Below are 23581 nucleotides of genomic sequence, written 5' to 3' on the forward strand. Positions count from 1 at the left end.
CTCACCCCGAAATATGCCTCTTTGACATAAAATTTATTAGCACTTAAGAAAAAAGCAGATGTAAGACCCTTCCCGTTTTCTTCCTGAAAGCAGAAGATAAAACTCCCGTATAGATGTCCTCCTTACCCCAGAAGGAAAGTAACAATCTTATCTTCAAGGACAAGCAGTTGAGATTGAGAGAATTCTACACAAACAGACCTTGTGAAAATAATTGGATCTTTCGTTAGCCTCACCACATAACTTATTTTTTCACAATTGCCTCTTTTTGTTCAACCTAATATTTAAAAATGTAGGTTTTGCCATTTCCTTGGGTCTTCATTCCTTTTGAGGTCCCCTGTGTCACAAAAAATTAACTTACATTAAATACACTTACGTGGTTTTCTCCTGTTAATCTGTTTTACGTCAGTTAAATTCTCGGGCCCGGCCAATATACCCTAAGAGAGAGAGAGAGAGAGAGAGAGAGAGAGAGAGAGTGTGTGTGTGTGTGTGTGTGTGTGTGTGTGTGTAGAGAGAGAGAGAGAGAAACAAGGCTAGCAGGCTGGAGACACAGGGAAGAGATGATGTTGCAGAAGGCAGGCTGGGAGTAGAATTCCTTCTTCCTTTCGAAGTCTTCACAGTCTTTTCTGCATGTTCCACACCTACATAAAATTGCTATGAGGAGGACAATTGCTAAAGCCCTCCTTCTACATGGTTGGGCCCTCACTGCTTGCTGCTCCCACCAGACATTCCAATCCGTCCATGATTTCCAAAAGTTCAGCCCTTTTCCTCAAGGCTTATTTTTCACTTTTTAATACTTGTTATCACTTCACTCCCATTTCACAAATTAGAGAGCTGAAACAGGAAGGTTAAGTAATTTGCCTGAGGTCAGTCACCTTGATCGATGGTAAAGGAGTCAGGGTTTTAGTCTTGGTCTCTTTGATTCCAGAGACTAGTCTCTTAACTACACCTCACTGACCACAAACTAAGCAAAAATTAAAAGACACGGTTCCCTCCCTCAGGGCATTCACAGCCAGGAAACAGAGTACAGCATGTAGGTTGGATCGTTTGCATGTTCTGACAATGGGCATTGAGTGACAGGATTAACAACAGGGCAGATTTCAGAGGCTCTGGGGGAAGCATTTCAGAGGTGCTGGGGGAGGTTCTGGGAGGCTCCTACCATCCCTTGGGAGAGTGGTTCGCAAACCGGGCAATGGATTAACATCTGTTTCAAATACTGATCTCCATAGAACCTCACCTCAGATCTACTAAGTCAGAATCTCCAGGGGCAGGGCTCAGGGATCTTTAGCTGACTCCGTAGGAAAGTCTTTTTTTTTTTTGAGAATTCTAAATTTATTTTTCAACTGCATTGTACATTTAATATTATTTTGCATTGTTTTCATGTATATAGCATAGTGGTTAGATAATCATATGCTTTACAAAGTCTCCCCCCGGATATTTCCAGTGAGTCTTAAACCCACACTGCTCTGAAGATGGATACTTAGGATTTGCCTTTTTAGAAAGTGCTAAAAAAGGCAGCTGCTTCAGAGGCCACAAACTTAGAGGAGGGGATACAGAGAGAACTGAAGCAAAGGAGAGTAGAGCTGAGACTGGAAAGGAGGAGTCAAGGGAACAGTCTTAAAAACCAGTGCCATGGTCCTGGCTGGGTGGCTCAGTTAGTTGGAGCATCGCCTTGCACACCAAACTTGCAGGTTCGATTATGGGTCGGGACACACACCTGGATGGTGGGCCTACCATGATCCGCAACCAATTGATGTTTCTCCCTCACATCCTTTTCTCTCTCTCCCTCTCCCTCTCCCCTCTTTCCTCTTTCTCTAAAATAAAAACAAAACCAAAATAAAAAACAAATAAACAAAAAACCCCAAACAAAACAAGAACTGGGTCATGAAATACGAGACTCTATTATGAAACATATTTACTGAAAGCGCACCAGCTAGACTGAGCCTCTGCCCAGACTCTCAGCATAAAACGGCAATCCTGTCGCTGGAAACTTAAAAAGAAGGAGCTGCCTGCCGTTTCTGGGTAGACGACTTGTACTTCGTACAGTGTAGGCTGGGCTGTTACAAATCAGGGAACAACAGGCAAGTGCCCAGAGCTTTCTGCTTACAGCTCTGCTCCGGACTGCTTCTAGCAGGAGTTCAGGGTGAGTGTTTGGAGAATCAGGGCTGTCGTGGCCTCGCAGGACAGGCCAGCTTCCTGATTTCGTGGCAGGGAAGCTGGGAAGGCTGCTTTCACTTTGCTCCGTGTGTTTCCTCTCAAGCAGGCAAGCAGGGTCCTCGGTGGCACCATTGCTTAACATCCATGAGGGTTTATTGCTCACTCGGCTACTAAAATCACGGTCTAGCTAATGTGAATTTATGGAGAGATTGTTTCTGGACTCAAGAATTTTTTCTAGGATTTATTGCTGGGAAAGAGGGGGTAGGAAGTGCTGGTGATAAAAAAAAAAAAAAGAAAGGCGTCAGGCTCCTAAAAGGAATGGAATTTTTGTTTCTTGATTAGTAACATTAACTTCTGGGGATGACCTTTTGCTCCCTTTCATCTTTTTGATTTCTGCCTGCCGGCATCTCAGTTGGTGTTCTGACAGTTTTTCACTGCCCTTCCTCTGAACAGGTCAAGTTCTCCCAGGGGCATAGACTTGGCTCACTTCCCCCTGAGAGTCTGGAGGTGGTCTGGAACCTGCTCAACAACATGGCATTAAGCTTTCAGCCCCTAACAGCTCCGGCACATATTATTGTGCCCAATATAAATTTTATATTGGGTTTGAAGGAGTCTCTCAACTTCAGTGAGAGGGTATCAAAATTCAGTTGGGCTTTTATTCTTTCTTCCTTATACTCTTTTTTCTGAGAAATTTCAAAATTTTTTTTTTTTGCTTTTTCATCTTCATTTATTCTTTCATTTCATTCTTCAAACACGGAGCAATTAATACGTGCTGGACACTTTTGGGGAACCAAGAGACAGAGTATTGAACAAAGTATATTTCCTGCCCTTGAGAAATAATCCATAACCTAGAGTAATGCTGTCCAATAGAATATTCTATGATGATAGAGATGGTCTTATCTAGATTGTCCAAGGTAGTAGCCACTAGTTATATGTGCCTACTAAACAATTAAAATCTGGTTAGAGTGACTTTAATCAAATGAACAGAGTTTTAGTTATTTTTAATTACTTGAAATTTAATTAATTACATGTGGCTAAGACTGACAGATTTAGTTTGTAAATATATAAGGAGCCACGTTTAAATTCAGACAACCTATTACAAAGATAGTAAAGACAAGCAAAGCTACAGGCACCAGTTCTCCGGGTCCTTGTCTCATGCGCCCAAAGGTTGTCCCTAAAACAAAAGGGGATGGATGACTTGCACACAGTTGTGCCATGCCCTGTTGCTGAGTAGTCAACTCTCGCCTGCAGCGAAATGGCCACAGAGCCCGCAGCTCTGCCTCAAAGGAGTGTGGGAGTGAGATGGAAAGTCCTATGCTGCTCTGAAAGCAGGGAGGTGGGGGGGGCGGAGAACTTCCCCATGGCAAACTCCCATAAGACAGGGACAGACATGTGAGGAAACCATCTTGCAAAGCCTCCTCTAGAGATTGCCTGTCTTAGGACTGTTCCTGGGTAGAGCATAGGCCTTCCACCCTCATTTAAGTCATACAGTGGTTCAGGCTTTGCCTGTGGACACAAGGAAGTTCTCCAGAGTCCTACGGCAGAGCCACCCCCATGCAAAAGATCTTCAGTGCTAGGCCAAAGGTGGTAGACGTTACCCTTACATGAATGTGGCAGCCATTGCTCAAAAATTGTTTGCAGTTAGAGGAAAAATTGGAATCAGGGGAGAATATAACTTCAATAACCATTTAAAATAACCAATTCTTTTACTTGTCAAATGGTTGAAGTACATGATTTCCTTTTCAATTTTCCTGGTGCCATTGCTCCCTTTTTAAATTGCTTGTTAAAGAAGATGCACAGGGGAGCAGGACAATTGTATTACCAACTGACATAAATAAATCAGTAGTTTTGTTGTGAAGAGTGGGGTTTTTTTGGCTGTCCTTTGTGAAATGAGTCAGAAGATGGCAATTCTCCATCACTAATCTTATCAGACTTGTCCCTAGTTCTTCAATTCTCTTCTTCCATTTTTTATTTATCTTTAAAAAATCACCATATAGGACCATACAGGTATTTGTAAAATGCAAATGCTTATTAAAATATGAAACAGTGGTATAATAAATAACAAAATGAGAAAAATCCCCTAAAAATAATTTTTATTACAGTGCTCTTCTTATACCATCCATACTGTGCAATGTTTACAATAATAGCAAAGTGTCAGTGTGCAGCTGGGTTGCCATGTGTACAAATTCATTTCATAGACTGCAAAATGTTCTCTGATTTTCTGTTACACCAATAGAGTCTGCTTACTCTCTTAACTTATTGTCCCACGCCTGAGGGGAGTTGGAGTAGGTAATTCAGGAAGGAGAGGCAAGCATGATCAATCTGCTATCCTCTTCCCCCTTCAATATAGTACTCACTGACCATCAACAGCCGCCCCGACTTGGCACCCAAAAATGAAAATGGACTCAACAAACTGAACACGGCCCTTTTGTATACGGCCCTCAGTCCATCTCTGGGCTTTAGGAGGCAATTCTCACATAAAGAGGAAGAAACCTCAACATTTCATATTACAAGAGCACTGTATAAATACAGTGTTTTTATTACATTTTTGGTGCTATTATTTTTTTTCCTGCCCATCAGGCAGGAATCTCCTAACTCCTGAGTATGTACATTGTGTGATACATGAGTATCATTAGGATCCTTAAAGTTTTAGCACATCATTCTTGCCCTTGAGGACTTTGCAAGTTCACTAGGGAGGAGTAGACCAGAGGCAGGATGCATGCTGGGGAGTGGATATGGTAAGCAATTCAAATTAATTCTACTTGAAAATAAAATCTATATTGAGCCAATACATTGTATAGAAGTTTTGAGAAGGAGACTAATAACAATAATTGGAAAGGACATGTCAAACAGGGGAAATCAATGATCCCTTCTTCACGATCCCTGTGGAGGGGGACAAAGGAAATAGCAGATACACAGGCTTACCGGAAGGATCAGATCAGAAAATACCTACAGACCATCAAAACGTTGCAGGGGACGTGGGGTTTTTTAAAAACATGGTCTCATCTCACTAACATGAATGTAAGGCCCATGAACTTGAACTGATGCCCCCTTCTTCAAGGACTTTCCCAGTACTGAGAAAAAACATTCACAATCACTCATTTAATTCAAAACTGCTCCATTGACCCTGAGTTTTGGTGTACACAGAATGGTCAGTAATCCTGGTTGTTGATAAAGGATCAGGTTGGGTGGGGGTGTTGTCTTTGCAGAAAATCACTTCTAACGTAAGTTCAAAAAGGCATTTGCCCCTTGACCATCACCTGCCTCTCTAATGACTCTCTTTCCACAGCAAAAGATTGAATGCCGGGTGTTGCTTTTTTGTCCCTGCCAGAGCCAGTTTCATTTCTCCAGAAGCTTCTCTACTCACAAATCTAAACCCCAAAGCCTTTATTTTGTATTTCCCCATAAGAAGTTAAGGATGCCTTGGGGAATCGAGCTTTCTGAAGAAACACTTTCTACCACAATGTATGTAAAGATATTACTGAAAAAATAGTACATACTTTGTCAACGTCTCATATGAGACATTCTTTTTAGAGCTAAATTTTGGAAAGACCTCACTCTGTTGCCCCCCGCCCCTCCGAAGCTGGTAACTGTCTCTATGAGAATAATTAGAACAACAAAACTGAGCAGGTTGCCTTCTTTCCCGCGGCTCTCACTAATTCAGTGCCAAACACACAGCTCATGAAATGCTCTACTTTTCATGCTCCAGGTTTTCTATGTTCAAAGCCTCTGATTCTAGTTCTCATTTTCCCAGATCTTATTTTATTTTTATTTTACTCTGTATTTGTTTATCTGTAGATAGTTCAAATCCTTTTGACAAATGAGGTATAAAAAAATGAGGGAAGGAAGGAAAGAAGGAAGGAAAAAAGGAACACCCCCAATTTTCCTTATAATTGAGCTGAGTATAAAAAAATAACTGACCCAATGTATATTATGGTCTCTTGACTACAAACAACATTTTTACATCTATCGCTCCCTTGTAAAGGCATAAAAGCAGAAACAAGATCATACAATGTTATTTTCTCTTAAAAAGAACAAATAATAGGAACTGTGAAAAGGGCAGGGTGGGATTAGAGAGAAAATCACAGACACTCCCACAATACACTTCTTGTTTATGTAACTGCAGCCCGGGGAGGCTGGGGGCCGAAAAGCAGCACAGATCCTTCCTATAAACCCTTGATCACGATTGCCCCTTTGGGTGCTAACAAATACCCTGTGAATTGGTCATATGGGTATTGTCTTCACTGAGGAATTCAAGCTCAATTTACTTAAAACCACAAAACTAAGATTTACTACACTGTTATAATGGATAAGACGGGAGGCTGTGGTGCCAGGCTTAGCTTGAATTTCCAGTTTACTATTAATTATTTATAAGACTCACCATGTCGCTGAACCTGCTTCCTCCTGGGTAAAGTGAGAATAACGCACGTCTTTCTCTCCCTCCTCCAAATGTTCTGCGTACCATGCACTGACTCCAAGGAGTCTAACTTGGCTAGACCTAACATAAGCCTTGTCTGGACCTTTACTCCAGAATTTAGGGCTCCAATTCAAAGTCTCCTCTTCCACTGCAGGGCAGAAAACACCACTCAGTGGTCCCTTGGCCAGATGCCAATGCCCCAGCTGACAGCCACCCCAGCAAGTGCCCTTGCTGATGAGCCCGTGCACATCCGAGCGACCGGCTTGCCTCCAATGCAGCTGGTGACCCTCACGGCATCTCTGAAGGATGAGAGAGGAAATCTGTTCCAGTCCAAAGCCTTCTACAGGGCTAATGAGGCTGGTGAGCTGGACCTGAAGCAGGCTCCTTCCTTAGGAGGCGATTACGTAGGGGTCCATCCAATGGGCCTCTTTTGGTCTCTGAAGTCTGAAAAGCCTTTCATGAGGCTGCTTAAGAAGGATGTGATGAACAGCCCCTTTTCTGTCACTTTGGACATATACAACTCGGCTTGCATCCCAGAGTTGGCCATGGTTCAGCCCGGTGCCAGTCAGGTGGTGCAGCGCTGGTTCCGACGCCCAGGGATGCAGCGGGTGCAGATCCGAGAGGGCCGCCTGCGAGGAGCCCTTTTTCTCCCCCCAGGTGAGACTAATATTTGGTGGTAGAGAAAACAGTGTTGATGGGGGAGGGGAACCCAAAAAGAGACGGCACCAAGTATTGGAGAGCTAGCATTTCCTGCAATCTATTAAAATTCACTTGCCCTTGTGTGTTGGTGTGTGGAGATGGAATTCATTTTTCTTCGACTGTGCTGTCCACCTGACCCTCTCTTCACTGTTTCTAATCTCCTTCTCTTCTCTCTTGTCCTCAGGAGAAGGCCCTTTCCCTGGAATCATCGATTTGTACGGGGGAACCGGGGGGCTATTGGAATTCCGAGCTAGTCTTTTGGCTGCCCATGGCTTTGCAGTCCTGGCATTAGCATATTTTGCCTATGAAGACCTGCCCAAACTACTGGTGGAGGTGGATATGGAATATTTTGAGGAAGCCGTCAATTTCTTACTAGCTCATCCCAAGGTATTTAAAATACTCTTCCTTTTACCTTGCCACCTTATAGCAATGGACGAAAAGTATCACCGATGTCGCTTCTGCCCGTTTTACCAATCTGTTCCGACTTGGGCACAACACACGAGTTTACTACTCAAAGGGGCATGCCAGCGTCTACCTTGTGGGACTGTGGGGCTGGCGAGAGGTCAGCTCAGTGCCTACTGGCATCAAGAGGACAATAACAGAGAGTGGAAGTCTCAAATCAGCCACCAATTCTCAGGCTTGACATGTTTTCGGACTTCAGTGATTATCTCAGCATGGGGGGATGCTGGCATAAATTTCATTAAAGAGTCCTGAGACTGAGAACAATGCAGAAGTTCAAAATAAGAGCTGGGCTATGAGAGCAGAGCAGGATTATCAGCAAAACTGACTTAGCTGCACCACCTGACTTGGCTGCATTAGCTCTTGAGTTTCAGATCCAGGAGCAGAATCTTAAGTAAGGGTTCAATGTGAGGGGCTAGGCTAGGGAAAGGCAGGGTGATTTTAGATCTGTTTGTCAAGTGACACTGTGCTATTGAAAATGTGGTCCCTGGACCAGAGGTCTCGGCATCACCTAGGAGCCTTCGAGGGTAGACTCTCAGGTCCTGTCTCTGTATCAACATCTGCATTTTAACAACATCCCGAGGTAATTAATTCGTATGTACATTCAAGTTTGATAAGGACTGGAATAGTACACTGGATAACCTAGGTCTTTTCTAGGAATTAAATATCAGCTGATGTAGCTCACTTTATTAGACAACAGAGTACTGGTATTTGCGGTAATGATTCAAAAAAGATACTTAAGGATAAACAGCAGATAGTCAGGTGTCAACATTGACATTCCGTTAAGTTGAACCATATTAACTTATCCTTTTCTAGTTAAAAAGTACTCAAATATCAGTTACTGTATTTCTTATTATTCAACCTAACAGTGGTAGAATAATCGTACCAGCTAACATTAAGCTTTGTTAGACTCTATGCTGAACACTTTATATATACTATCTCATGTAAGTGATGCTCATGATAACTTTGTGAAATGAGTATTATTGACATCATCCTCATTTTTCAGATGAGAAAGCATAGTCAGGCGAAGCAATGTGCCAAAGCCACATGGCTTGTGATGGAGCCCTTCTGGCCATGTCTTTGCTCCAGACCTTAAGTCATCCTCACTCCCTGCCTTGTATCCTTGTCTCCCTGGAGAGTCTTCACTCTTCTCAAGGCGGAGAGCTGGGTTTCCTATTGGAGCACATTGATATCTTCATCTTCAATGTCACCATCATCATCAGCAGCAGCAGCAGCACACGTGTGATTTTTCTAGCCTTTGTATCTCTTTTGAAAACACTACCTAAAAGGAATCAAATCCCATACAAAATGTTTTCAAGTTCTTATTTTTTTTCATTTCAGATTTAACTACTTGTGGCATTGTCTGGGGAGAAAGGGCAATTGTCAAAACTCAATTTGGCGTTACAGTCAGCAGAAGAGGTTCAATTCCTCCCTTCTCCCCTTGATACTGCTGTAACTTGAGTGAGGCTGAGACTCACTGAATCTCAGTTTTCTTAGAAGGCCTGACTGAGATAATATGTGTAGAGCACCTAGCCTAGAGTCTAGATGGTGATTTTCAAGCTTTTTCATCTCATGGCACACATAAACTGATTAATTAAATTCTGTACCACACCCAAAATATATACATTTTGTAATCTGACCAAAAATAGATATCGTTTTGACTCATTCTCACCAGATGGCTACTGTCGTGTTGCCTGTTCTCATGTTTGAATTTGGCAATTTAAGGGAACAGAGGTCAGTACCCCTGACTCAGTAGTCAGGTGTTGCATGTTTTAATAATTCTTGTGGCACACAGTTGAAAATCCTTCGTCTAGTGTACAGTGAACCTAACGAATCCACCTTGTCATCATTGCCTATCTGGGACCTTCCCTCTTCTTTTCCCCACACCCTCAACCAATCCCAAAGTGTTTTGGATTCTACTCTGGAATCTTCCTCAACACATCACACTCTCTCTACCCTCCCTGCCACCGTTTTAGTTTGCTGCCTCATCATCGCTCACCTGTGATGTTGCAGCTGCACTGAATCAGCTTCCTATCTCCAGTTACGTTCCTTCTCTTTCACTCCACTATTTATTCCTCAAGCAGGTGGTTCCCAAGTGTGGATATACACTAGATTTCCTGGGGAATATTTTATAGTACCAAATTCTTGGGCCTCCTCAGCCCATCTGTAGTAGAAACTTGAACAATTGGATCTTGGAAAGCTCTAATTTCAAAAGTTTTTTTTTCCAGGTGATTCTGATGACAAAGGATGTTAAGAATACAATTGTGAGAAAAGGAAACTTAGTAGGTGGCCATGTCTTTGCTGTTTTCCGTCCAGAATACCGGTCCTTCCCTCCCTCATCTCTCAGATTCCCCTCCACTTTCTGCTACTTCAGCCTGTCAGAGAAGGAAGGACTCCCTCCTACCACCTACTACTTTTCCTGTTGGACTGGGTACAGAAATTGGCCTGTTGGTAGAATCCAAATCTTTTCTCATTAGGATTAGCCTTTGGATTATGAATGTGCTGCAAAATGCTATTTCAATATGAACTACACTAACATGTTATTTGAAAGGACCTAGGAGACCTCTTTTCCTAGCTGGAGAGAAGAGTTTGATTCTTCAGAAAGCTAACCTGCCTCTGCTCTTGTGATGGCAAATGTTGCTGCCATCCCTGGATCCTTTAGGCTGTTATGTAAGTCTGCCTTTGCTGATCCTCAGTAACAGTCCTGCCAGGAAGGTAATATTATCGTCCCCATAAGACAACAGGTAGTGCTCTCAGTCACGGAAGCTGGTGAACCTGAGTGCCAGGACCCCCACCCCACATTTTCTGACTGTCCATCATACTAGCTGCCCCTTCTCAATGTATGGCCTGTAATGGGTTCCCTTTATTTTGTATTTCAGATCCAAGGGCCAGGAATTGGAGTCCTATCTCTGAGCAAAGGTGCAGAGATTGGGCTGGCCATGGCTTGCTTCCTGAAGCAGGTGGTAGCCACTGTCTGCATCAGTGGGGCCAATGCGATCTTTGACTTTCCATTCAAGTACAAGGATCTGGTTATGTTACCCATCCCATCATATATGGAGCGCACGGAGACTGATGTCTCGGGGGCCCTGAGCCTCCTCCACTTCCGGGGAGACCCCCGGGATAAAGTGAATCAGCAGAGCGTGTTGCCCATTGAAAAGGCTCAGGGTCAGATCCTCTTCATAATAGGAGAGAATGACCAATCTATAAAAAGTAAAGAACATGCTAAGCAGGCCTTGGAGCAGCTGAAGAGCCACGGGAGAAGCAATGGAAGGGCGCTGGTCTACCCCGGGGCTGGCCACCTCATAGAGCCACCCTACATGCCCCTCTGCTACGCCTCACGGAGCACTTCCAGGTTCCTAATGCTGCTCTGGGGAGGGGACCCTGCTGCGCACGCAGCTGCCCAGGAGCACGCCTGGGGAGAGATCCAGAAGTTCTTCAGGCAACACCTCACACAAACCAGAAGCCACCTGTGAGCAAGAACTAAGGGTGAGATAAGGTGGGGAGACCAAAAAATGAGGAAAAGGCAGGGATGGGGTGAGGAGAGGGGGCTCTCCTGATTTCTCTCTAGTCACAGTCATCTTGAATGAACTGGACTAAAAATGGTCCAAATCAAAGGACCAGGGTGTGGGTACATCTGGAATATTTCTGATAAATCGTACGTACTTTGAATTTTTGTAAATTGAGTCTTAGTTTATATGCACCAGGATGTGTTGCTATTTTAGTGCAAACAATAATCTTTTATACCCCAGACTGGATCCAGGTATTGCCAATCTAGATGAATTCCCTGGAACTTTGAAGTTCTTTGTAGAAATATGTTTTCTGTTTAAACTATTTTGAGTTGAGTTTGTGACATTTGATATGAAAAGCCCTAACACCACCATCAAGTGTCATGCTTGCCATGGACTGCCAGTAGATACTTTAACTGCCTTTTTTAAGAATAGGAATACTTCTTTTTATTTGTAAAAGATATTATTACAATTTCAATCAGGAATTGGATTTAATTTAATCAAGTGTTTTCATAGCATTTATTGAAACTAAATGAATTAATGTATTTCAAGTACTTGGAACAGTGCCTGGCACACAGAAATTCCTATATGAGTTAGCTATTATAATTTTCATAATGCTTTCGTCCTTCAATCTGTTAATGTGGTGAATTACGTTCATTGAGGAACTAACTGTGCCTTCTCATATTGACTAGCTTTGAAATTTATTGTGGAGACAATACATTTTCACCCATATTTTCTGGAACACATTTTTCTCTTATAATTTTTCACATATTCCTTGTTGTTTATTTGCATGCTATCTCTTTTTCCTTTCAGTCTGACTTGCTAAATACTTGTCTATTTTGTTGATCTTTCTCAAGAACAGCTTTAGGTTTATCCATCAAATCGATTTTTTCCTGATTCATCAAGTTCTGTTTCTTTACAATAATACCATATGATTTCCCTTGTATGTGGAATCTAATGAACAAACTGAACTAACAAGCAAAATAGAGACAGACCCATAGAGAGAGAGCAGATGACAGCTACAGGAAGGAATTAGGGGGCGGAAGGATTGAGCAAAAAAGGAAAAAGAACTTGTGGACAAGGACAACAGTGTGGTGATTGCAGTGAGGGGAAGCGGTATAAGGAAGTAAGTGGTAATGAAAAAATACAGTAAAATCTTTTAAAAAAGTCAAAAAAACCCCACGAGATATAATCAATGTATTTACATTCCTGCTCACAAAGACAAGCACTTCAGCAAACACGGCATCTTTCTGCATTCATTTCAGATTACTGAGTTTTGAAGAAGATTTATTTTTTAGAGAGAGGGGAAGGGAGGGAGACAGACAGGGAGAGAAACATCAGTGTAAGAAAGAAACATCAATAGGCGGCCTCTTTTACACTCCCTGACCGGGCACTGAACTCGCAACCCAGGCATGTGCCCTGACTGGGCATTGGACTGGCAAACTTTTGCTTTGTGAGATGATATCCAACCAACTGAGCTACACTAGTCAGGGCTCAGGTTATTGATTATTTTACAATCAATAATTATTTAACATGACTGTGCTTTAATCGTTTCTTTGCTCCTCACCATTTCCTACAACCTATCTTTTTAATTCTTGGCTGTATCATCCATTTGGCTATTTTTCCAAAGGAGAAACTCAAGTTATTGTTTAAAAAGATTCATGTGCCTCTTTCTATATTTTGCTCTCACTCTTTAATTGTAATTTTTATACACATAGGATTTGATGTTAACAATTATTTTCTCTTAGCACTTTGGTTTTTTTATTTTGGCATCCATGGTTGCCAATGAGAAACCCGATTCTTACTACTTTATGGGTTTTTTCCTCTTTACTGAAAGCTTTTGACAATTTTCTCTTTGTTCTTGATGTTCTGAGAGTCCATCAAGTTATGACCAGGAGTGAGTTTATGATTTCTATTTTATTTTGCTATGGGCCAAAAAATACCTCATGTTCATGCCTAAAATGATCACAAGCATAGGAAATGAGACCACCATGCTGACTTAGACAATAAAGATTTACCTACGGGTACAGAGATAAGCCAAGCATCCAGTGAAGAACATGTCCATTTAGTGGACAATGAACAAAAACGTGATCCAGTACTAGCATTTTGAGTTGCCAAATGGCATAGTTTGCCCCACCTGCTTTTCCTATTTCCCCTAATTATTTTCGTAACAAATGAAAATGGAGGTGGGGAGGTGCCCTTCTGGTTTCTGACATATTTCAAGCATTTTCTGTAACTCCTGGGCAAAGATTACTGTCCAGACATTTTGATTCTCTAAGCTGTTCTCTCCTTCCATGTATTCTTGAGCTGATTGCAGAAGTCCCTCTCACTTAAATTAAATGTGGAACCCTTGTCATCTTCCTATTTATGTGCATATGTGAGTCCCAGTGACTTTTACCCTATTCCCTTTGGAGGGTGGGTGGAGAGTCTACCTCAAAGGCAACAGTTTATGTGCCTTTGAATACACAAATAATTAATAATTCTGGACCTGGCAGCCCTGCCAGGGTCTGGGTTTTATTTATTCCTAAGCTTGGCACTCTGATGTTTCATAGTTATGTTTTAAACATGATTGGGAGCTTTCCTCTCTCATTCTTTATTATGTGCTCCTCACGGATTCCTATTGCTTCTGGTAGAAAGTCTCATTGGTTTATAAATCTCTGCTGCATATACTGTTGGCAGCCTAACCTTCCTTTTTCCTAATAAAACCCAAGCAGGCTCCTGTGCTTGGACAATTCCCCCACAGGTGAGTGCTAATTGGTGTAGACCAATCATGGTGGTTTTTTTTCTTCATCCAGTGATGAGTGTAGGCATGGCCATGTGACATTATTCTGGCCAATGAGATGTCAGAGACATCTAAAGATAATGGAAATTGACTAAAAGAGACACTTAGGAATTTAGGGGGACATTTTCCTTGTTTTAAGAAACAAAGAGATGGCAGCTTTTCCCTTTGGATTTTGTTTTGTCCTTAGGCTGAGGATACTGGGGCCGCAAGAGGAGCCAGTTTGAGAACAAAAGCGATACACAAGGTCTGAGTCAAATGAGCTGCAGAGAAGTAAATGGAACTGCAGCTGTAATGATGTTGCTTCCATAGTTTCTCAACCTTTGGATTTCTTGTTATTGGAGTCAATAAATTTCCTTATTTGTTTACGCTGTTGGCAGTGGGATTTTCTGTCGTTTGTACCGAAGACTATCATGATCACGAACACTTTGCCCACCAGGGAATCCCAGCTTCCCCTGGATCTGGACTGAGGCAGTATAGAAGGAAAAACTGCACAACCGAATCTTTTAAAAAAATTGAACAAGGGGAATTAAAAATTAATAACCATCTTGAATTTATTTATTAGCCTTTTAAAGTTTTGTAAGATCACATAATATACATAAGCTGAGAATTATATATGGTAGTAAGAGGTAACTGTAGCACATTTTTTTAAAGATTTCATTTATTTATTTTTATAGAGAGGGAAAGGGAAGAAGAAAGAGAGGGGAAGAAATACCAAGGGCAAGAGATGTATTGATTGGTTGCCTCTCACACTCCCACCACTAGGGACCTAGCCCACAACCCAGGCATGTACCCTGACTGAGCATTTGAACTGGAGACCTTTCCACTCGCAGGCTGGCACTCAGTCCACTGAGCCACACCAGCCAGGGCTGTATCACACTGTCTTTCTGATGATGGGATAGTGGGTGAAGAAGTGAAATCTCCTATGGTGAGTAGAGCCACTTCCTGATTAGAGATGAGCTGAAAATAAGACACCTATTTTGCAGAAACACAGACACAAAAATGCTTAATGAGTGTTTACTGTATACTAGGAGCTGTGCTAGAAGCTTTTCATGAATTATCTGATTTAATTCTCACATCGACTTTATGGCATGCCTTCGACATTCAGTGCCCTCACTTTCACAGTGGGCACCCGGTGAGGCTGGGAGTTCAACTTACATTGTAATTTAGCCAGTCACAAGACAAGATTCTGGGTTTGATTTTTAGTAATCTCAGTCCTGTGGCTACAGGAGATAAGGATATTCTTCAGAGCACACATAGATGCTTTTGATTATTTATGGAGCACATAAACTGGAATTAAAATCCCTGAGTCCATCCTTTTCTTTCTACATTTTGTCCAGTGATATTAAGAGCAAGTAGCTGGTCTCATTATTATATTTGTTTACTAACCACTCTCAGTGCCCAAATCTGTATTAATCAGGGTTCTCCAAGAAAAACAAAACCAACAGAATGTATATAGAGAAAGGAAGTTATTTTATAAGGAATGGCTCACGCAATTATAGAGGCCAAGAAGTCCCAAGAGCTGCAGCGGGCAAGCTGGAACCGAGGAACGCTAATGGTATAATTCTAATCTGAGTTTGAAGGCCTAGGAACCACGAGAGCGCATATGAGGGTTCCATTCTGAAAGCTGGCAGGCCCATGATCCAACGCAGGCCAACGTTTCCGTCTGAGTGTGAAAGCAGGAAAAGGCCAATGTTCTAGCTCAAATAGCCAGGCAGGAGGAGTCCCTTCTTACTTGCAGGAAGGTCAGTCTTTTTGTCCTAGTCAGCTTTCAACCAATGGGATGGGGCCCTACCATACCAGGGAGGGCAGTCTACTTTACTTAGTCTGCTGATTCAGAAGTTGATCTCATCCAAAACGCTCTCACAGACACACTCAGAATGATGTCTGTACACCTGGTGGCGCAGGTCCAAACATCAATTTAACCATCACATTATAGGTTGTCACTGAATTATTTACATATTACAGCTGTGTTAATTATGGGTAGAGAGCTTAATTTACCTAAACTCATGTGGTAGAGATAAATATCCAGTAGGATTGAACTTACAGTCTCTTCCCAAGACTCGGATAACTTATTTCACCCATCTGGCGGCAGTATCTACCCAGGTTGCAGTAGCTTTTGCCTGTTGTACTGTGGCTTCCACTATAATTGAGGTTGAATGTGGTAAGTGTTCTTACAATTTCTCAGTTTGATTGGCTAAGCACATAATAGTAAAAGACTTTGGTAGAGGAAAAAAAAAGTATTATGTAAATGGTCCCCAACCTTTTTGGCACCAGGGACTGGTTTCATGGAAGACAAGTTTTCCACAGACCTGGAGGCGGGGGATGGTTTCAGGATGGTTCAAGTGTATTACACTCAAGCTCACCTCCTGATGCGTGGCCCATTCCTAATAGGCTCAGACTGGTACCAGTCCGAGGCCCAGAAACTGGGGAGCCCTGATGTAATAGTAAAAGACAGGCTTTCTCCCAGTCCAAAGGCACAGGGCCTTTGCAAATACCGTGCTATTACTACACTCACAGAAAAATAAAGCAGACCAAACAGAGGTATGTTCTCGCTTCAGCAAGAAAGGTTCTGTGAATGTCCATTGTTGCCCTGAATGAGACAACTGGGACAAAGAAGAAGAAAACCCACGGATAGAAGAAAACCAGAGAAAACCCGTCTTGGCCCTGGAACCAGGGCTGCGTAGTAGGCTTTTCCCAGGGCTTATTGGAATGTCCTTACACATGATTTGACTTCTGTTGTTGCTGTTGTTGGCATTTCATGCTCACCAAGCAACATTTCTAACTGTTACAGCGCTGTTCTGCACCTCTCAGTTCCAGGATGGGGTATGGGAAGGGAGGTCAAATTCTGGACACGAGAATTCCCACCATCAATTAATAAGTGGTTTTTTAGTTTATGTTTTAGTTTTAGTACAGTGTGTTAGAGATAACATTTTTAAATGTATTGACATGCATTTCTCTTTGTATTTCTTTACTCTTTCCCTCCCCTGCCCCCACACCCTTCAACCCTGTCCCAGTTCTATTTACTTGCCTTGGGGGAGTTTTAGGATGGTTACAAAAATAACATGAAGAGAAAGAAAGTTAATGTCCTCAAAGGGACTGATTTTACCATTAAGAAATTGGTTTCCCGGGAAGAGTTGCAATTACACTTAATTGGCAAGTTAAGTTTAACCTGAATGGTGTAGCTTAGTGGGTTGGGCATGTGTCCTACTGTTAATTTGCTTGCAAATGAAATGGTCAAGCCTGTATGAGCCTTGTACCGGTACAGATATGAGCATCTTCCTCATACAAATTAGAAAGTGAAGGTAAAAGACATATAATAGCCCTGGCCGGTGTGGCTCAATGGATTGAGTGCTGACCTACAAACGGAAAGGTCGCTGGTTGGATTCCTGGTCAGTACACATGGGCTGCGGGCTGGGTCCTCAGTTGCGGGCGTGCGCTGATGCGTATTTCTCTCACACACTGATGTTTCTCTCCCTCTCTTTCTCTCTCCACTCTCTAAAAAGAAGTACATAAAATCTTTTAAAAAAATAAGTTTATTTTCCTTCCCTCTACTCAGTGGTATAGAGAGGCCCCATAGGAAGTTTAGATTGGTTTCAGAAAGTACTTATACGGAGAAATGGGTTCAATGTTTTATGCTGCTACATGTAATAAGTCAGACTGCCACAAAGTCATGGGTCACCTTTGAGGAGCTCAGAGCCTGGTTTCAGCCCCGCGAGGGTGAGGTGCAGACCTGGCGAGTGGTGGCTTCCGTCCTGGGAAATCCTGCCTGAGGGTCAGGTGGAATCAGAAACCTCACCTTTCTTGCCTTGACACCTGCACCCACCTCTCCCCCACCAGCCCCCCACCACAGTTGTGGCGGAGCTACTGTGAAAAGCTACGGAACTACGAGTAGGTGGGTGGTGGTAGTTCTGGCCACAGGAAGAGCGTCGTAGAGAATACGGCAGTTGAACTGCATCTCAAAATATATATTGTTGAAGGTTCCAGAACAAAGATGCTGTGAGAATGAGGAGGAATAAGTGCGATGAAGGGGTACATCGCTCACAATCCTATAAGGACGCCTATCAGAGTCCTTTGGTTTCATTTAATAAGAGAGTTTTTTTGAACAGAGTTAGATTCCAGCTTCATGCCAATGAGCCCAAAGTTACCTGGGTAGAGCTGGTACATGTTCATCAAGTTCAGTGGTTCATCGGGCAGTGGTAGATTAATCAATACATACCCAGCGGGTCTTGGTATGACGGATTTTACCAAATGCATCAAAACTTATTTTTGAGGTCAACCCACTCAAAATCCCTCAGAGGACGAGTTAATTCCCAGCTGACGACTAGTTAATTAGTCCTTTTTGTGGACATCCTTGGGCCCAAGATCCCGAACCAGAGAGTGCCTGCCCTAGAAGGCAGGCTGCTGGAGTGGAGGGACACCTGCCTGCCTTCACATTTGCCCCGTGGCTGACAAAGAACAGGACAGAAGAGACGTCCAGGTGAGGAAATACCTGACTGCGCAGTCCCCACGAAAAGCAGAAACTCTGTTGGCTACAGAGAGGGATAATAAGAAGGCAGTATTAACATTAAATACAGAATTATGTATGATAAGTCTGACTCCAATGAGTCTGGATTTACCCAATTCTGAAAGACTGCGGAACTTCACTTGAAACTGGAAAAAAAAGATCTTTACAAAATGATTGAATGGAGATATGACTTTACATAACAACATTAAACATCACTGTTCCCCACAAAAGAGCTATTCTCTGTTCCACAATATTCGAGATAAATTGAGAGACAGAAGTTCCTTTAAAGCTGATGGGGCTAACTCAAAAGAGCACATCACTCACCCCACCCTCCACTCTTCACACAGGCGGCCTTGGTTTCCTGGGAAGGCGATAGAATGTAACCTTCTACAGATGCTGGCACGCAGGAGACCAAAATGGACAAGCCACACTGAGGACAGAGGCTCCAGGCTCGAGTGGTGTCAGTGTTGCTTTTCTCGGCAACGTCATTTCTGATGCTAGCCGTGGGTGTGGTGTGGCCTGGGCTCCACAGGAGCCAATGGGCTGGAGACCAGGGTCAAACTCAATTTCTTCTTCCTTTCAGCTTTTCATCCATCACTGAGAAGGGGAGTTCCATTTAGAAAAGGTTCTCTAGAAAGAGAGTGTTCCTGAAAGCTGTTGTCCTACCGCATCTCAGGCAGCTTGGATCCTGCTGCGTCCATCTCGCAGCTGTCTTCCACAGCCTTGCAACCCCTCTCTGTCGTCACTACCACCATCCCAGTCAAAGTCATAATCACGCTTTGCCCAATGCAATGACCTCTTAATTGAAAGTCTCATTTCCATTCTTGATTTCTTTCAGCTCATTCTACACAGAGAAGCAGCCCAGAAGGACTTTTTAGAAATATAAACTGATTCTGCCATTCTCTTGCTTACTAGGGGCTTTCTGTCCTCTAAGGGCTTCCTGTAACTTTGGGACAAACTCTAAAATCCACAAACAAGGCCTCCAAAGTCCCCAACATACTCACCAGCACCACCAAATGTCTCTCACTACACTCTAGTAACTCTGGCTTTTTTTTTACTCCGTCACGTGTGTAAAGCTCTTTCTTGCCCCAGGACCTTTGCTCGTGCTGTTTCCTTGGCCTCATATGCTTTTCTCTGTTGCCTAGTCACCTCCTACTCATTCTAACATATATGTCACTTCTTTAAAGAAGACTTTCCTAATAACACTATGCTTGCCTTATCTAAATCAGGTCCCTCTTTGAAGCACTAATTACATGTTAATCAGTTTATGGTTGCTTTCCTTTTCTTCCACTCGACTCTAAGTTCATGAGGGCAAGAAGTAGGTCCATTTGTTTTGTTGCATATTCCCCATTCTCAGTATGATTCCTGACACACAATAGAGGCTCATTAAATACTTACTCAGTGAATACATGTATCAATGGATCCTGGGACAACTGGCTCAAGGACAAGAGTATAAGCAAGAGGTTTGGCATCCATTACAGAATTCCTATGGTAGTACCAGGGATGATATTAAATGAGAGACTAGTTTTAGTATACACCTTGAATTCATCAGGGCAGAAACAGTGTAATAGCCTTAATGTAACCTACTCCTTAAAACAAACTAGGGCAATGTAGTATTTGATGTGTCTGCTTCCAAGATATCTAACACCATTGAGAGGTTCTGGTAGTTGCATATAGGAGGTGTAAGGGGGTTCAATGGTAAAATACAATGGTAAAAATGGTGAAAAAAATACAATAAAAAATAGGGGAATCAAGTCAATTTAAAAAAATGCTACTCTTGGTTCTTCTGTTCTTTAAATCATGCCAAGGATACCCACCCCCTCTCTTTCTGAGGAGGGGCTATGCCTGTTTCCATTCTCTGAGTCAGGAGAGTGACGCGCAGCCCCCGGGGAGATCTTTAGGATTTACCGAAGAGGCACCCACACGTCCATGATTGCGGAGCACAGTCTCCTCACCCTTATTATTCCTGTATCTAAATATATTTAGTTTTAGGATCTTTTAGGCACCATTCAAATTCTCTTTATTCCAAATGAGTCGAGTTTCCTTCAGCCAAATTAGGAGGAAGTCTGGAATCTAAATGTTTGACACATTTTGACTGTTTGCTCTGTGTCAGTCCCTGTTCTGGGCGCTGAATCAAAGAAGTAAAATGTCTTGGATGTCCTCAGGGGCTGATAGTTCCCTGAGGGTGCTAATGTCAACACAGTTCATTAGCCTTTCTTTTGTTTCTTCCCACTTCCCTCTCACAGTGAGGCAGACTTCTCAGGCTCCTTGGAGCTTTCCTTAAAAAGAGGAAGAAAAGATCACTGCAGGTTGATTCTTTCTGAGGCTAAGTGGCCACTTGTCCTACGTAGACAGAGCTTTGTTTGGGTAGAAGGCCTGTGGGGAGGGGTCCCGAGCCCTAAGAAGTGAATCTCAATGGGCAGACTTGAAAGATCAACGTGAGGCTTGTGAAGCAACCTAGGGCTGAATAGTGGCAACACCAAGGTTGCCAAGGCATAACAGAAGGAATCAAACTGGCTCAGGGATCCCCTGGGCGTGAGCCCAGAGATGTCCTTTAATTCCACATACACCAGTGTGGGTGTCCTGTGGAGCATAACTCAGTCAATACACCCCAAGCCGAAGGCCAGAAAATGGGGGTCTGTGACTAGAGATCTTGGAACGTTTCTAATAGGTCCTTCCAGATTAAAACTGGACAGAGGAATACAAGGATAACACTGATGTTGTCCGCTTGACTCAAGTTCTGGATATACCATCTGCTAGTCAGACATTTAAATGGCCTCTCGTTGAAACAAGAAGTGGGTAATGTAAAATCAATATAGCCTGACAGCATTTTCCAGAATATCTTATGAACATGAAATAGAATTGAGTGCTCAGTGTTATCTTTAAAAAAAAAAATCCTAAAATATGCCTAGAGAATGAAATGGTCCAACATTACACTTAGGTAGCTTATATAAGATCAGAGAGGCCAGAGCTTGCAAATTTTTCCTTCTCATAAGCAGAACGCGTCCTGCTCAGGTGCCCTTTTTCACCCATACCACCCCTGAACCACAGACATACCACACTGAAAAGCCTTTGCAGGCATCGAAGGCATCTAGATGCAGTGGAAAGAGCGGAATTTGGAGCCGGGCAGACCTGTATTTCTAACAATGGGGCTGACACGTACCACCTGTCTTAGGACCCAGCTCAGCAGGCAGGGATCTGAGAAGTATCAGTATGTACCGAGGTCACTTCATTCAGACAATTCAGTCACCTTTGCCCAGCTGGATGAAGCTTAACACAAAGGACAAGAGCCAGAATACATTTTGTGATAACTTGTTTTCTTCTCTTTAGAAAAAAAAATATGTACAAAAAAAAGGTAAGAAGAGTCGATGTGGAAGTGTCAAGAAAACATTCGGCTAGGTACAGACAAGGAGGCTCCCCTCTCGAAGGAGTTACATATCCGTTATTACCATGCTAGAAAAATGAGATGCGGTTAAAATTCCAGAACGATCAAAAGCCACCAGGGAAAGCTGTTGCTCTGGGCTCTGGGTTGTAGAAGTTCTGAAACCCTTTCTGTAAAATAATACTGTGCAAACTGTAAAATATTCATTTTCATATAAAGTCCGTACAATACGATATACAAAGCCGCTGAGTTGACGGGGAGGCTGGTGCTGGCTGCCTTTGGGGAAGAAGGCTGCAGGGTCGCCCACCTGCCCAAGGACATAATCCCAGGGAGGGCTTGGGTTTCCTAGATGGGAGAGACCACTGTCTAAGAAACCATCATGTAATCCCACTCCGCTCACATTCAGGATTTTCTGCCACTTGTGTAACTAGGTGACTGCATTAACATTTCACTTGAACTTGGAATGCAATAACATGTGCAGAGAGCAGAACACAAGGTTCTGGTTGAAAGTAATGTTGCTTCTGCACAATTGATTTTTGAGGTTTTCCATTAACCAACATTGTCCTCCCCGCAACTCAAAAGGTAACTTTCAGGGATATTCAAAAATTCTGAAGGAGGCAGCAACTGTGGTGATAAAAGATCAAAGTGAATTGTTATACTAATTTTATTTCTGTGTTTATAAAACTGCGAAAAGAAGGTTTGTGTACAAATATCACAAAACAACATCAGTGGTTGAATAAATGTGGTTCTTCGATGCACACTTGAACAAGAAGAAAATTCTGTCGGTTTGAAATTCTGGCATGAATATATGAAAGCTGACCAAAAAAAAAAAAAACCAGGGCAAGCTACATCACTTCCTCATACAAAAATGTACAAAACATTAGCCTCTAACTAGATAAACATAATACTTGTCTTCACAGTTTGACAGCGAGCAACTGTGTGTCTGGAAGTATCGAATTGGTGGGTGATTGAACAAAAACAGCTCCTGACGCAGCAGCCGTCTCAGGTAACTTCGGTCATGGAAGCAGAGTGATTCTGCAAAAACAAGCAGACACCATCTTGGCATTCGGTTGATTGACACGTGTACACACTCGCTTTTTTCCTGACTATCTCTTGCTTCCCTCTCTCCTCGAGTGTGCGTGGGCGGTTCCCTCTCGTCTCCACGGCCTCTCAAATTGTTGCCTTTCCTGATTTTTAACCCCAGATTATTTTTTTGTCTAATTTTGTTACCTATATACTTCTGCTCTGTATTATGTTTACTCAACTATATTTCAGTATGAACATTTAGGATCTCAAAAGTAATTTTTAGCTGTATCTCACCTATTTGTAAGGTAATGTTTTTAATATAGGACAGTTCTAATTTTTGAAAAATTTCCATGTTATTTATTCTTCGAATCATGAGTTATATAGAAGTGAGTTTAATATTTTCAAATGTATAGAGGGTTTTTTTGTTTGTTTTTGGGTGTCTTTGAAATTTTTTTGTAGAGTGTATAATCTGTGTGATCGGTTTTTAAATTTCTTGAGACTTGCTTTGTAGTCTTATATGTAGTCTGTTTTCATAATTTCATGTGTTTTTAGAAGGCTTGTATATAATGCACGTTAGATCAACTTTATTATCAATGTCTTTACTATATTTTGTTTGCTTATTAATGACAGAGGGAAATGTGTTAAAAGATCC

General features: G+C 42.4%; 2 protein-coding genes across 5 annotated transcripts in view; one reads left to right on the top strand and one right to left on the bottom strand.

Moving 5' to 3' along the window:
* The first annotated feature begins 1925 nt into the window (after positions 1-1925).
* On the top strand, positions 1926-22908 carry BAAT (bile acid-CoA:amino acid N-acyltransferase). Of its 4 annotated transcripts, none has more exons than XM_053656539.1 (5): positions 1926-2140; positions 6726-7228; positions 7455-7657; positions 10609-11215; positions 22824-22908. In XM_053656539.1, the coding sequence occupies exons 2-4, from the start codon at positions 6760-6762 to the stop codon at positions 11200-11202; spliced, it is 1266 nt and encodes a 421-aa protein (XP_053512514.1). In that variant the 5' UTR covers positions 1926-2140; positions 6726-6759; the 3' UTR covers positions 11203-11215; positions 22824-22908. The 4 variants fall into 4 exon arrangements, with proteins under 4 accessions (XP_053512514.1, XP_036996705.2, XP_053512513.1 ...); XM_037140810.2 differs by lacking the exon at positions 22824-22908 and adding an exon at positions 14205-14393 and having other exon boundaries at positions 1927-2140; positions 10609-11225; XM_053656538.1 differs by lacking the exon at positions 22824-22908 and adding an exon at positions 14205-14393 and having other exon boundaries at positions 1927-2140.
* The window catches only part of PLPPR1 (phospholipid phosphatase related 1), a 228965-nt gene continuing 228234 nt past the window's right edge, over positions 22851-23581 (bottom strand). Inside the window, exon 8 of the mRNA XM_037140814.2 lies at positions 22851-22938. Within this exon, the coding sequence (XP_036996709.1) occupies positions 22906-22938 (33 nt within the window). The 3' untranslated portion in view covers positions 22851-22905. The remainder of the gene's footprint in view (positions 22939-23581) is intronic.

The sequence above is a fragment of the Artibeus jamaicensis genome, unplaced genomic scaffold, assembly GCF_021234435.1.
Source record: "Artibeus jamaicensis isolate MK-2021 breed Jamaican fruit bat unplaced genomic scaffold, CSHL_Jam_final scaffold_1964, whole genome shotgun sequence".
NCBI classification, from domain to species: Eukaryota; Metazoa; Chordata; class Mammalia; order Chiroptera; family Phyllostomidae; genus Artibeus; species Artibeus jamaicensis.

What these genes read in the sequence shown, in the direction of transcription:
- BAAT (XM_053656539.1), top strand. Translation starts at nt 6,760, where the DNA reads ATGCCAATGCCCCAGCTGACAGCCACCCCAGCAAGTGCCCTTGCTGAT. An exon ending in AGCCCTTTTTCTCCCCCCAG is followed by an intron (nt 7,229 to 7,454) that starts GTGAGACTAATA and finishes TCTTGTCCTCAG; the next exon opens with GAGAAGGCCCTTTCCCTGGA. An exon ending in TCTTACTAGCTCATCCCAAG is followed by an intron (nt 7,658 to 10,608) that starts GTATTTAAAATA and finishes TTTGTATTTCAG; the next exon opens with ATCCAAGGGCCAGGAATTGG.